Source organism: Triturus cristatus, chromosome 7, assembly GCF_964204655.1.
Source record: "Triturus cristatus chromosome 7, aTriCri1.1, whole genome shotgun sequence".
Taxonomy (NCBI): domain Eukaryota; kingdom Metazoa; phylum Chordata; class Amphibia; order Caudata; family Salamandridae; genus Triturus; species Triturus cristatus.
This window is the reverse complement of record NC_140590.1, coordinates 462,338,612-462,350,948: the sequence shown is the minus strand read 5'-3', so window position 1 is coordinate 462,350,948 and position 12,337 is coordinate 462,338,612. Positions and strand designations below refer to the sequence as shown.

At 41.8% G+C, this 12,337-nt stretch overlaps 1 protein-coding gene across 2 annotated transcripts in view; it reads left to right on the top strand.

The window, feature by feature from the left end:
* Positions 1–12,337, top strand: part of LOC146809929 (ketosamine-3-kinase-like) — a 308,807-nt gene that overhangs the window by 205,522 nt on the left and 90,948 nt on the right. For both annotated transcript variants that reach the window (XM_085616790.1, XM_085616789.1), the window contains one exon: positions 11,551–11,633. In XM_085616790.1, coding sequence (XP_085472916.1) covers positions 11,551–11,633 — 83 coding nt within the window. The remainder of the gene's footprint in view (positions 1–11,550; positions 11,634–12,337) is intronic.

Here is a 12,337-nt window from a genome sequence, read left to right as displayed (position 1 = left end):
ACGTTATAGTTAGGAATTAGCATTTAAAAAACCTTGCAAATTCACTTAAAAAACCATAGGTTTCACACATGTTATAGTTAGCTGGGCATTTCACTCGTGAAAAACCAATGAAATTCCCCCGTTATAGTTAGGTCAGATAACTATAACTCGCGCGCCCGCAATCCAGTGCTCATGACGTCACATAGTACATCACTCATGACATGGTCAGTGGCATTACTCATAAAATCACCAATGACATCATCCTTGTGATAGAGTGGCGGTCGCGCGAGTTATAGTTATCTGACCTAACTATAACGGGGGAATTTCATTGGTTTTTCACGAGTGAAATGCCCAGCTAACTATAACATGTGTGAAACCTATGGTTTTTTAAGTCTATATATATATATATTCACTGAAAAAACCATAGGTTTCACACATGTTATAGTTAGCTGGACATTTTACTCGTAAAAAAACATTGAAATTCCCCCGTTATAGTTAGTGCAGGCAACTATAACTCACGCAACCGCAATCCTCTGCTGATGCTAATACTGTATTTAGCACTTATTTGCCCATGTCTTCTTCCATTAAATTTTAGCTATACATATATTGCAAATATTTTTTTTTCATAAAGACACATATGTCATCAGCAGAGGATTGCGGTCGCGTGAGGTATAGTTGCCTGCACTAACTATAACGGGGGAATTTCAATGGTTTTTTACGAGTAAAATGTCCAGCTAACTATAACATGTGTGAAACCTATGGTTTTTTCAGTGAATTTGCAAGGTTTTTTAAATGCTAATTCCTAACTATAACGTGTGTGAAACCTATGGTTTTTTCAGTGAATTTGTACGTTTTTTAAAATGCTAAGTTACTTTACGCCGTTCGTGGCGTGCGCGCCCACTTCACGCAGTTCGTTCGCGCACCGTACGCGCTCAGTGAGCACGCGGTGCGCTTTGCGCACCGCGTGCCCACTTTACGCAGTTAGTGCCGTGCACGTTACGCTTGATGGGCCATGTACGCACGATGCGCTTCGCGCACCGTCCGCACACGGAGGACATATTATGCGCTTCGTTGTGAAAGGTTATCTATTACATGTTCCAATGATTTGATATGCCATGCTCAAAAGGTGACCGGCGGCCACCTTTTGCACACGGGGGGGGGGGAAAATGTAAATATTTTTTTTTTTTTATTTATTTTTTACCGTACGCGTACGGTAAGCGTTATCGGCGTTTTTTCGAAAAAAAAAAAATTGAATTTTTGGCCTTGGGGGTTCTTTTGGGACACCCTAACCAAGGCTAGGTGGTTAGGAGCTGTCTAGCCTGCCCCTATTCATATTATCCAACTTTGTTTTTCCTCCCCCCCTCAGAGTGCGAGAGAGAAAATGGCGGCCGACACTTCCTGGTTTCGACCGATTCGAATGTTTACTAAGATCTAACAGCCAATCAGAATCGCGCTCGCGCACGGCACCGTACGCGTACGGTAAGCTTACCGTAAGCGCACCGTAAGCGCACCGTAAGCTGCCACAGATATATATATTGATTTAAATGCTATTTTCTCAGGAACTACTGAACAGACTTACACCAGACCTACAAAAGGCACTTCCTTGACCTGTAGACTACCTCTCTGCCAAATTTCAAGTAACTCTGTTCAGCCGTTCGGGCTGTAGCTGTGTCTAAAGGTCCTATGGAAAAATGCATGGAGAAAACGCGTTTTGGGACCCCCCTTTTTTCTCAGCCCCCGCTTGACGAATCCCCCCGAGACTTTCAGGGTAGGAGCGGAGCGTAGTGCCCCATTAGTTTTGAAAATTTCGCAGGGATTCGTCGACCGGCGCCAAAGTTATTCAAAATAGAATGTTGCGGTTTTCCTATGGAAACAGGGTCCTAACTATAACTATCTACTGGCGACCGCCAGTAGGTAATATATATATATATATATATATATATATATATATATATATATATATATATATATATATATATATATATATTACCTACTGGCGGTCGCCAGTAGGTAGTTATAGTTAGGACCACGTTTCCATAGGAAATCCGCAACATTCTATTTTGAACAACTTTTGCGCCGGTCGACGAATCCTCGCGAATTTTTCAAAATAGGTGGGGCGCTACGCTCCGCTCCTACCCTGAAAGTCTCGGGGGGATTCGTCAAGCGGGGGCTGAGATAAAAGGGGGTCCCAAAACGCGTTTTTCCCATGCATTTTTCTATAGGACCTTTAGACACAGCTACAGCCCGAACGGCTGAACAGAATTACTTGAAATTTGGCAGAGAGGTAGTCCTCAGGTCAAGGAAGTGCCTTTTGTAGGTTTGGTGTAAATCTGTTCAGGAGATTCTGAGAAAATAGCCTTTAAATCAATATATATATCTGAGCCAGCTTACGGTGCGCTTACGGTGCGCTTACCGTACGCGTACGGTGACGTGCGCGAGCGCGATTCTGATTGGCTCTTAGATATTAGTAAACATTCGAATCGGCCAAAACCAGGAAGCGGCGGCCGCCATTTTCTCTCTCGCACTCTGAGTGGGGCAGCATAAATGAAGCCCAAAAATGTGTAAAGGGGCAGTATATTGAGATAATAATCACCCAGCAATGATATACGGGCCCCCAAACAACCCACAAGGCCAAAAAAAAAATTATTTTTTTTTTCGAAAAATCGCCGATTACGCTTACCGTACGCGTACGGTAAAAATTTAAAAAAAAAAAAAAAAGTATCCACACTCTCCCCACCCCATGTGCAAATGGTGCCCGAAGGGCACCATTTGTCCATGGCTTATCAATCAAATGAAAACAATAAACAAAACATTTCACAACGATGCGCATAATATGTCCCCCATGTGCGCACGGTGCGCGAAGCGCATCGTGCGTACATGGCCCATCTCGCATAATGTGGGCACGCGGTGCGCGCAGTGCACCGCGTGACCACCGTGCGTGCATGGCACTAACTGTGTAAAGTGGGCGCGCGGTGCGCGAAGCGCACCGCGTGCTCACTGTGCGCGCACGGTGCGCGAAGCGCACCATGCGCGCACGGAACGAACTGTGTTAACTGGGCGCGCACGCCACGAATGGCGTAAAGTAAGTTAGCATTTAAAAAACCGTACAAATTCACTGAAAAAACCATAGGTTTCACACATGTTATAGTTAGCTGTAAATTTTACTGATAAAAAACCAATGAAATTCCCCCGTTATAGTTACTGTAGGCAACTATAACTCACGCGACCGTAATCCTCTGCTGATGACATATGTGTCTTTATGAAAAAAAAATATTTTTAATATATGTATAGCTAAAATTTAATGGAAGAAGACATGGGCAAATAAGTGTCTAAATACAGTATTAGCATCAGCAGAGGATTGCGGTCGCGTGAGTTATAGTTGCCTACAGTAACTATAACGGGGGAATTTCATTGGTTTTTTATCAGTAAAATCTACAGCTAACTATAACATGTGTGAAACCTATGGTTTTTTCAGTGAATATATATATATATGAAATGTCAGCCTAACTATAACATCCCTGTAACCTTTGTTTTTTTCAGTGAATATATATTTTGTCAGGGGTTATATATTTTGTCAGTGAATATATATACATATATATTCAGCTGTATGTTCAAGTGCTTCCATAACACCTGTCTAACTAACAGATCAGTGATTTTAGAAGTGAATGCTGACGTAGCTGTAACAAACTTTGTACCGGTGGTCTCCAGCTGCACCACATATATCAGACTATATTCGTGAAGTGCAGACATATCTGAGGCATTGTAGCAGCCAAATCTTCAAACTTGACAGAGTACGCTTTCAGTTTAAAGCACACACCTCACTAAGTATGGTCTACTTGCAGTGTACCATTGCAGAGACTTATATGGACTAGGATAGAGGTTAATCATGTTTTAAAGCTCACTTTTCTCTACTAGTTTCATTAGAGAGGCAGAGATTGCAATGCCAGGCCTAACCCAAAATCAAAGACCAACTCTTGTCATGCCTCTCTTCTGAGTGTCAGAATCTTTCTAGAGACCTAAATGCATCACTTACTGTTCACTGTACAGGGTAGCCAAAATTAAAGCTGTGTGTGCAAGTGCTTCAGTGACTCCTGCCTAGATAAGAGATCTGTGCTTCTGGAACTGAATGCTGAAGTAGCTCTAACAAGATTTTTGCAAAGGTATGATAGACTCTATAGTTTTTAAGTTAGGGTCATCAAGTGCACCCATGTGTCAGACTAAACGTAGAAGTGCTGACATATCTAACCCATGGTAGCAGTCAGACATTCAAATTCGACACAGTATACTTTCAGTTCAAAGCCCACACCTCACTAAGTACGATCTACTTGCAGTGTACCATTGCAGAGACTTATATCGACTAGTATAAAGGTTGATACATATAGAAACATGTTTTAAAGCTCACTTTTCTCTACCAGTTTCATTAGACAGGAAGACCTCACAATGCCAGACCTAACCCTAAATGAAAGGCCGACTCCTGTCGTGCCACTCTTGTGAGTGTCAGCATCTATCTAGAGACATCAATGTTAGTGCCTTATTAGGGGAAAAATGACACATGTAAAAAGCCTACAGATACTAGACTACTTCTGTTTCACACCGCGTGCTCTCCAAATATGTGTAGCAGAAGCTGCATGGATCACTTTCTCCTCATTATACAGGGCATCCAGGTATGAAACTGTTCAAGTGCTTCGTGATGCCTGTCTTAGTAACAGATCAGTGCTTCTGGAACTGAATCCTGACCTAGCTGTGACAAAATGTGTACAGGGGTATGATAGACTGTACAGTTTTTTAAGTTAGGGCCATCAGCTGCACCACATGTGTCAGACTAGACGTAGAAGTGCAGACATACCTAACACATTGTATCAGTCAGACATTCGCATTTGACACAGTACACTTTCCATTTGAAACTCACTATATACGATCTACTTGCAGTATACCGTTGCAGAGACTTATATGGAGTAGGATAAAGGTTAATGCATCTAGCAACAGGTTTTAAAGAGAGGCAGTGGTCGCAATGCCAGGCCTAATTCAAAATGAGAGGCCATCTCCCGTCATGCCACACTTCTGAGTGTTAGCATCTTTCTAGAGACCTGAGTTAGTGTGTCAGTGCCTTTTTAAGGACAAGATGACACATGTAAAGAGTCCTATAGGTTCTAGACTATCTCTGTTTCACACCACATGCTCTCTAAATGTGTGTAGAAGAAATTCCATGGGTTGCTTTCTGCTCATTATACAGGGCAGCCAGGTATGAAGCTGCGTGTTCAAGTGCTTCCATGAGGTCTGCCTAGCTAAGAGCTCTGTGCTTTTGGGATTGAATGCTGAAGTAGCTCTTTTGTATTCGATTTCTATATTTATGAGGAGTTTGGAACGTTTATTTAAGAAATGTGGAAAGTAAGAGCGGGTGTGTGTTGTGACAGATGCCTCTTGATAGCGCTTAAATGATACCTCATCAAAGGTGGAACACACAAATCAGCTGTTCTATCGTTTGGCACAGCATGAGACTTGGTTTCTCATACAATCACATCTCACAGTATTTTAATGTATTACAAAACACATGCAATATTTACACCTGCTAATGCTTTCACAAGCTATTTATCAGCTCAACATGCTTAAAAACAGCAAGAGGTCTTTTGCTCAGGAACGGCACATTTGAACAGTGGGGGTTTAAATAGTATATCATGTTCGTACCACTCATCAAATGTCCTAAAAGGCACTGATGTTAAAAAGTAGACCTTTTCATCGGCTTAAAAATTGCAATGAACATTTTTAGGTCTAGCGTAGCGAGGACTTTTTTTAAAAACTAAAATAATACACATAATCTACTCACTTGTATGGGTTTCCAGCCGGCCCTCATCAGTCACTGGTCTGTTTTTGTATCATTTACATTTTTCTTCTGCCTACTACAGCATCCACATAGGGCAATCTGCTCGTTCACAATGAGCATCTGCACTGACAAATTACTTCCCTCCTGTTTAAGGGACTGCTATGGCAATGCGTGCATTTTCAGGCCAAAGAAATATTTTGAGATTCTAGTAATTGCCCTATCAATTACAAAAACTATGATAAAACACAACAAGCACTGACAAAGCCAAAAGTCTAAGCACCAATTCAAGAGCTATTGGTCATGTCAATGTGTACTTCATCACCACTCTAAGTATAAATCATTGACATGTTTGTACCACTGCTTCTGTTGCTGGTTGCAATTGACACCCTTGTCCAGTCCACACACAACAGAAGTAACAGGCTTTGGTGTGGAGCACATTAGCACGTCATACGGATGCCCCTTTCATAAAACGCACAAAATCTGCAATTTAGACTCGGTTAAGTCACTCTGTGCTTGTGTCAATACATTCTGCAGTTGGGTCAAGCATAGATTTTAGGCACAGCACACTGCACACAAAAAAGGAACCGGCTTTGGTGTGGAGCACATTAGCAGATCTTTCGCAATCCATCACCAGTGTGGTTTACTGCGCACGACAGGTCACTTTTGCACTCTTTGCAGTTGGCTGTTGTAGGTGTGCACCTACATAACTCTTACCAGATTCCATATCCAAAGGTTCCATTACTAACGCAAAGGCAGTTTTCGAGACAGCAGTGATAACATCCCCAAACAAACCTTGTGTTTTTTGTGCAGACATAATTCAACAACAACCCACATAATTGTACTCAACAACACAATTACATAATACACCACATACATTCTAGCCACACCACATAATTCAGCATCATACCACAACAGCGCACCACATACTTAAGCTCCACTACATAACGCTGCACAACACAAAATACCATTCCACATATTTACTCTCCATGATACACAATCCCACTCCACATAATTAGAATACAATTAATACCACATAATTGCTATCCACAGAATTCCACAGAACACCATACCACATCATTCTACTACACAAACCACCTCCACACAACGCCACGCCACACAATGCCACACCTAACCATTCCAAACCAACACACATTATTCCACTACACACCACGTACATCCACTCCACTCCATAACCTTTAGGTAAAACACATGTACAACACCAATACCTCTAACTTTTGTTTTACCTTATTTTCTGAAGCACATGCTTTTGCATTGGGGGTCTGTATCAATTACAAATCATACATTAAATCCTGTTGTGGGTGACTTTGTAGGCCGTATCTGTTAGCTTGTCTAAACTCAATATATTTTGCTATTTGGAAAAAATGTTAAAGGTTCAAATAAACAGGGCACAAAAAAACACTTAAAAGTTATAGCTGCAATTGGTGTGTGGGAGCAGCATTTTTGTCTGCTCCCTGCCTGCTGCAATGCTGGCTCCCACAAAAAATTGGTGTAATTTGGAATTACACCAAATTTGGCAGAAAGGTAGATCTTAATCCAGAAAGCAACCTTTTTTATAATTTGGTGTAAATCCGTTCAGTAGTTTGGGAGTTATTAAAGAAAGAAATGTATAGATATCTAGGGCATGGATCCTTCGCAGATTCACCCGCAGGGGATTCGCGGGTATCCATGGACCTGGAGGGAAAAGCAAAGCCCTGATTAGCTGGCCACAACCTGAAAGGAATATTGGCTCCGCCATTCTGTTTGTCGCTTGTCCGGGGTAGGGAAACCTAAGGGATGAGGATACAGGTATTCTGACCCCATAAGATTCATGAAGTGGTCCCTCTGGTATCCCTCATGGGCAAGAAATTTGGGGGGCATGAATCGATGATCCTAGGATCTCGCGGATCCGAAGCCCATAGGGAATAAATAAACTCACCCCCTCACACATTATACCCCTTCTGTGTACGGATGCATGTGGGGGGTTGGCCATAGGGTCTGGCCACAGCACTTCACAACAGAGTTTCTATTAACGTACAGGAATTATATATTACTTTCCATGAAAAATAACATAGAAATTCACTGAAAAAAACAAAGGTTATAGTTAGGCTGCCGTTTTACCAACACAAAACCATAGAAATTCAGCAGTTATACTTATCTGAGGAAATATAACTCGTGCTGTCAAGTAACTTCAGGCTTTGAGTTATAGTTTCTTAACATAAGTATAACTATAACTGCTAAATTTCTATGGTTTTGTATGGGTAAAACTTCAACCTAAGCCCATCAGAAGATTTACTGAGGCTTGGTTTGTGAGGCCGCTATACACGTCCTATCAAAGGAAAGGGTTGGTCAAACAAATGCATTGAAGATTTTAAAGTACAGTGGTCCAAAAAGAAAAAGAAAAACTTGATAGGACTTAATGTTTGATTATAGGTCCTAAAAGATTTCTTCCTAAAAAAATGTGGAGAAGTTGACTTGTTTTTGCATTTTAAAGCATATGGGGCATATAGGATTTGAGGAACACTGCAAGGAAGGATTAATGAGTCCTCCAACAGTGATCATTTTTAGGTCAAGCCTTCGAGACCTGCTGTATATACTTTAGTATATACGTATTATAGATGTATATGTGTATGGACTTTGTGGGCTCTGGAGATCAGCCCTATGACTTGTCTGCTTCGCTTAGGGACTTTTTTCTCTGTTCAACTGCCTCTATTTAACTGTCTTGATAGAAAACGACCAGCAGAAGTCAGTAAAATACCAGAATTGCTTACTGCTGAGGGACTTTCTTTTTTTTTTTTCCTGGCAGCTCCCTCTATTTAACTTTTTGGATAGAAAACGACCAGCAGAGGTCAGTAAAATACCAGATTCACTTTAGCATTCTCTAGATTCCAGTCCATAGAAATTGTCTTCCATGAGCACCTGTAGACTATAATATTTTTTTTCAAATCTTGTATTTTCAGTGATATGACCACCAAAGGCCCTGATTTTATATTATAAACAGAGCTTTGGACTATACCATTTCCAACTGAAAGGCAATATTTATCTCCATGTGTTCCCATACCTGCCGTGTCATGCAGTTTGGTGCTTATTTTCCCTCCATGTTAAAGAACAGTAAATGTTTCAGCACCCAGGCTAATGTGCTGCATGGCTAAATACATATAAGGTCCCAAAGGCGAGACCGATTGCTTTGCAAATGCTTGTTGTAAATAGACTTAGGGTATGCAGTTAGTGAATGATTCACACTCTGGCCCCATGATCTGTTTTGGTACTCATACTGACCACTGTCACTACTTTTGCCTCGACATGACAGTACCTTGAATGTGAACTGTGCAAGCTCTTCCTTGTCCCCGCTGTAGTTGAGCAGGCTGTACTTTTATAGGGACATGTGGTTAGGCAATCCTATGTTAGATTTTGACCTAAAAAAGAGAATTTCCTACTGAAAGGGAAGCATCCCTCATCAGTGTAGACCTAAAAAAAACTCTGATAAAGACTTGCGCAGCCACAAACTAGAATGCCATTCAAAAAAGGGATGTGAGAGAGAACTAGTAGTTTTCATTAGTTTCTGAAGAGGCCAACACAGTCTACCTTTGCTATAATAATAATAATAATCCACATTTGTAAAGCTCGAACAATCACCCGTAAGGGTCTCTAGGTGCTGGGGGCCGTCGGGAAGATTAAGCAAGCTTTTGCCCAGAGTCACATGGTGCTGGGCTAATCTGCCGCCGGCGATCGAACCGTGATCCTCAGATTCCAGAGTCAGTCACCCTGGCCGCGGCGCCACACTTCTTCACAAGATAGAATCCAGAAAGACTGATCTAAGATTGTTCTTCTTCAGGTCTGTTTAGGGATGTACCTAAAATAGTGTTTCTTTTTCTTTTTGTTTTCTCCAGTTTTGCGTGCTTGGATTAAAGGAGCAGGGTTTAGAAGCATAGTAAACACTTCTGATAATTAGTGACTATTAAAATCATATTTGATCTTTATCCACTGTTTAATTCTTTTACTGATTGATGAAATGCAGGCTCATAATAATCTTGCTATATAGTCACGTAGCGAAACTTGAACACAGTATGTACAACGAACAATATACTGCAAACTCTTAATATCCTCCTCGAAATAATAATTCTTCTACAAATCTCTTGTCACATTTATTGTGTCTATACTTGAAATTGAAAAACATTTCATATGTTGACAATGACATTAAAGAGTACAACTGACTCTAAAGCTATAGAATATACAAAAATTGAAAGCAGTACATTAGAACGATGTTTGTCTTCATGCTCAATGCATTTCGGGACATGGTCCCTTCTTCGGGGGATCTGTGAATAACAAATAAACATTGTACAGGGTTGATGTCAAACATCATTATATGCACAATATTTCACACTGATGTGAGAAAAACAGTTGTGCCTTTTACCAAACTCCAGTTTGCATGGCGGGGGAGCCTTTTCAGCACTGCCGACCTGAGGCTTGATTTTTTGTCGTTTCGGGCCCGACAGCACGGCCGCGCCTTTCCTTCTTCTTCTACCACCCCCCTGTTCCACTCTGCACACCCCACCCCCTGCCTACGACTGTGCCAGTCACCTGGAGCCCACAGAGCTTTCCTCTGCACTTCTAGTGGTTTGTTTAGGCCGAACCAAGGATCCTTACAAGCGGAATTAATCCCCAGGTGACTTGGCTAGATGGGGGAGTCTGTGCACACCGTCAGGTGAAGCTGGGTGGGGGCTGAGAGCGGTGTGTAGAGTTGTGCGGAGCATAGCCCTTTAAATCCCTTTAAGTTTCCTATTGGAGACACGCAGGAATGCAGATATGCAGGAATGCACTGTAGTGCTCAAAATGCTCAATGGTGCTCTGTAAAGCACACATAATATGAGCATACGGCCCTCTGCGAAGAGCTGGCTGCACCGGCATCTATTATTCATGACTAGAAACAGCCATCATCAGGGCTGGACTGGGAATCAAAACCAGCCCTGGCAAACTACTCGGCCGGCTCCCCAGTAGGGAGGGACGTTGCCGTTGAGCTGTTTGTTACGGCCGGTTTCGGACGATTTTGTTACAGGGGGCCGATTTTGCCAGCCCCCAGTAACAAAAAAACGGCTACCCAGGGGCCCAAAGCGGTTCCCACCCTGGCGGCCCACCGGGGAAATGCCCGGTGCTCGCTACAACCAGTCCGGCCCTGGCCATCATGAATGTATATCGCAACCGGTCCATGTAGTCATTTGCATTAATGCATTTTATTTTTCAGTTGGGAAAGAAAATGGAAAACTCAATAACATATTGTATAAAAATGTAAAAAATAAAATGTAGTAAAAACATGTAACCATCTTTTCCAACCAACCTATCAATTAGATTTATGTACAACATTTTTAGACTTGTGAATAATATGGAAAATCTTTGCAAGACAACATAGCCGGGCGGCAACACATCCTGTTACACCTATGTGTGTGCAAATTTCTTGTCAGTCATTGTGCTCTTATTTATACCCCCATATGACTTTAATCATCAGGTGAAGAATTAAAACAGCTTAGAACCATAAAGCTTGAGTAATTAATTACTGGGCTCTGAGCTGCCAAAAATTATTTCCCTAAAAAACAGCCATGACAAACATTCAAACAAGATGAAAAACGAATGCACGTGTAGTGTCCACGGCAGGCCATAGTATTTTGGACTTGGATAATTTGAAACACATTTTTTATTCAGAAATGTATTGACGCTTTTGTCACTTTATGTCTATGACTTTATTTTGTGTTTGACAGGCATGGGTGCAGGGCACTCGAAGCTCCAGTGTGTGTTGAAGTATGGGTTCCATACCGTCACCTGCTGTGGATACATCCCCCAGGTAGGTGCATTAATTGCAAATGCCCTTTGTGAATACTGAAAGTCGTAAAGTACAACTTTCGGTATTCACAAAGTGCATTTACTACTCGTAAATGCCCTTTTTGAATACCGAAAGTCGAACTTTATGACTTTTAGTATTCACAAAGGGCATTTGCGATTAGTATATGCCCTTTGTGGATACCGAAAGTAATAAAGTTAGACTTTTGTCTAACTTTACCTTTGTGAATTGGGCACTTTGTGTTTATTTCGGTGTGCTGTGTTAAATACATCACGGCTATGCATGTTTCACAAGGATTAATGGTGGCAGTGTTTGAGGAAGGTGATGTGTCACATCCTGGTCAATCTAGTTGTATGTCAAAATGTAGTTCCTGGTAAAGAAGCCTTCCATGCGTGATGATACTTATTTCAAATAAGTAAAGGATCTTACACTGGCGACGAGTGGAGAGTTGAGAAGGAGCCTGGAGTCCTGCAACAGCACAGATCATGGAGCTGAGCACTGCTGAGAGTCCGTGAGGCAGTGAAATGCTTGTGCATGCCCCTCAGGTGAAGTCGTGCTGTTCATGGCGTGAATACGGAGACAAGCCGTTGACAAGGGAGAAGTATATATTGCAGATTTTGGTGACAATTGATGCCAGATTGGTGATGGTTAGTACAGCACGTGCTTCGTGTCAGGAGTATTTGAAGTGGAGCGCGAGCTTAGTTTGC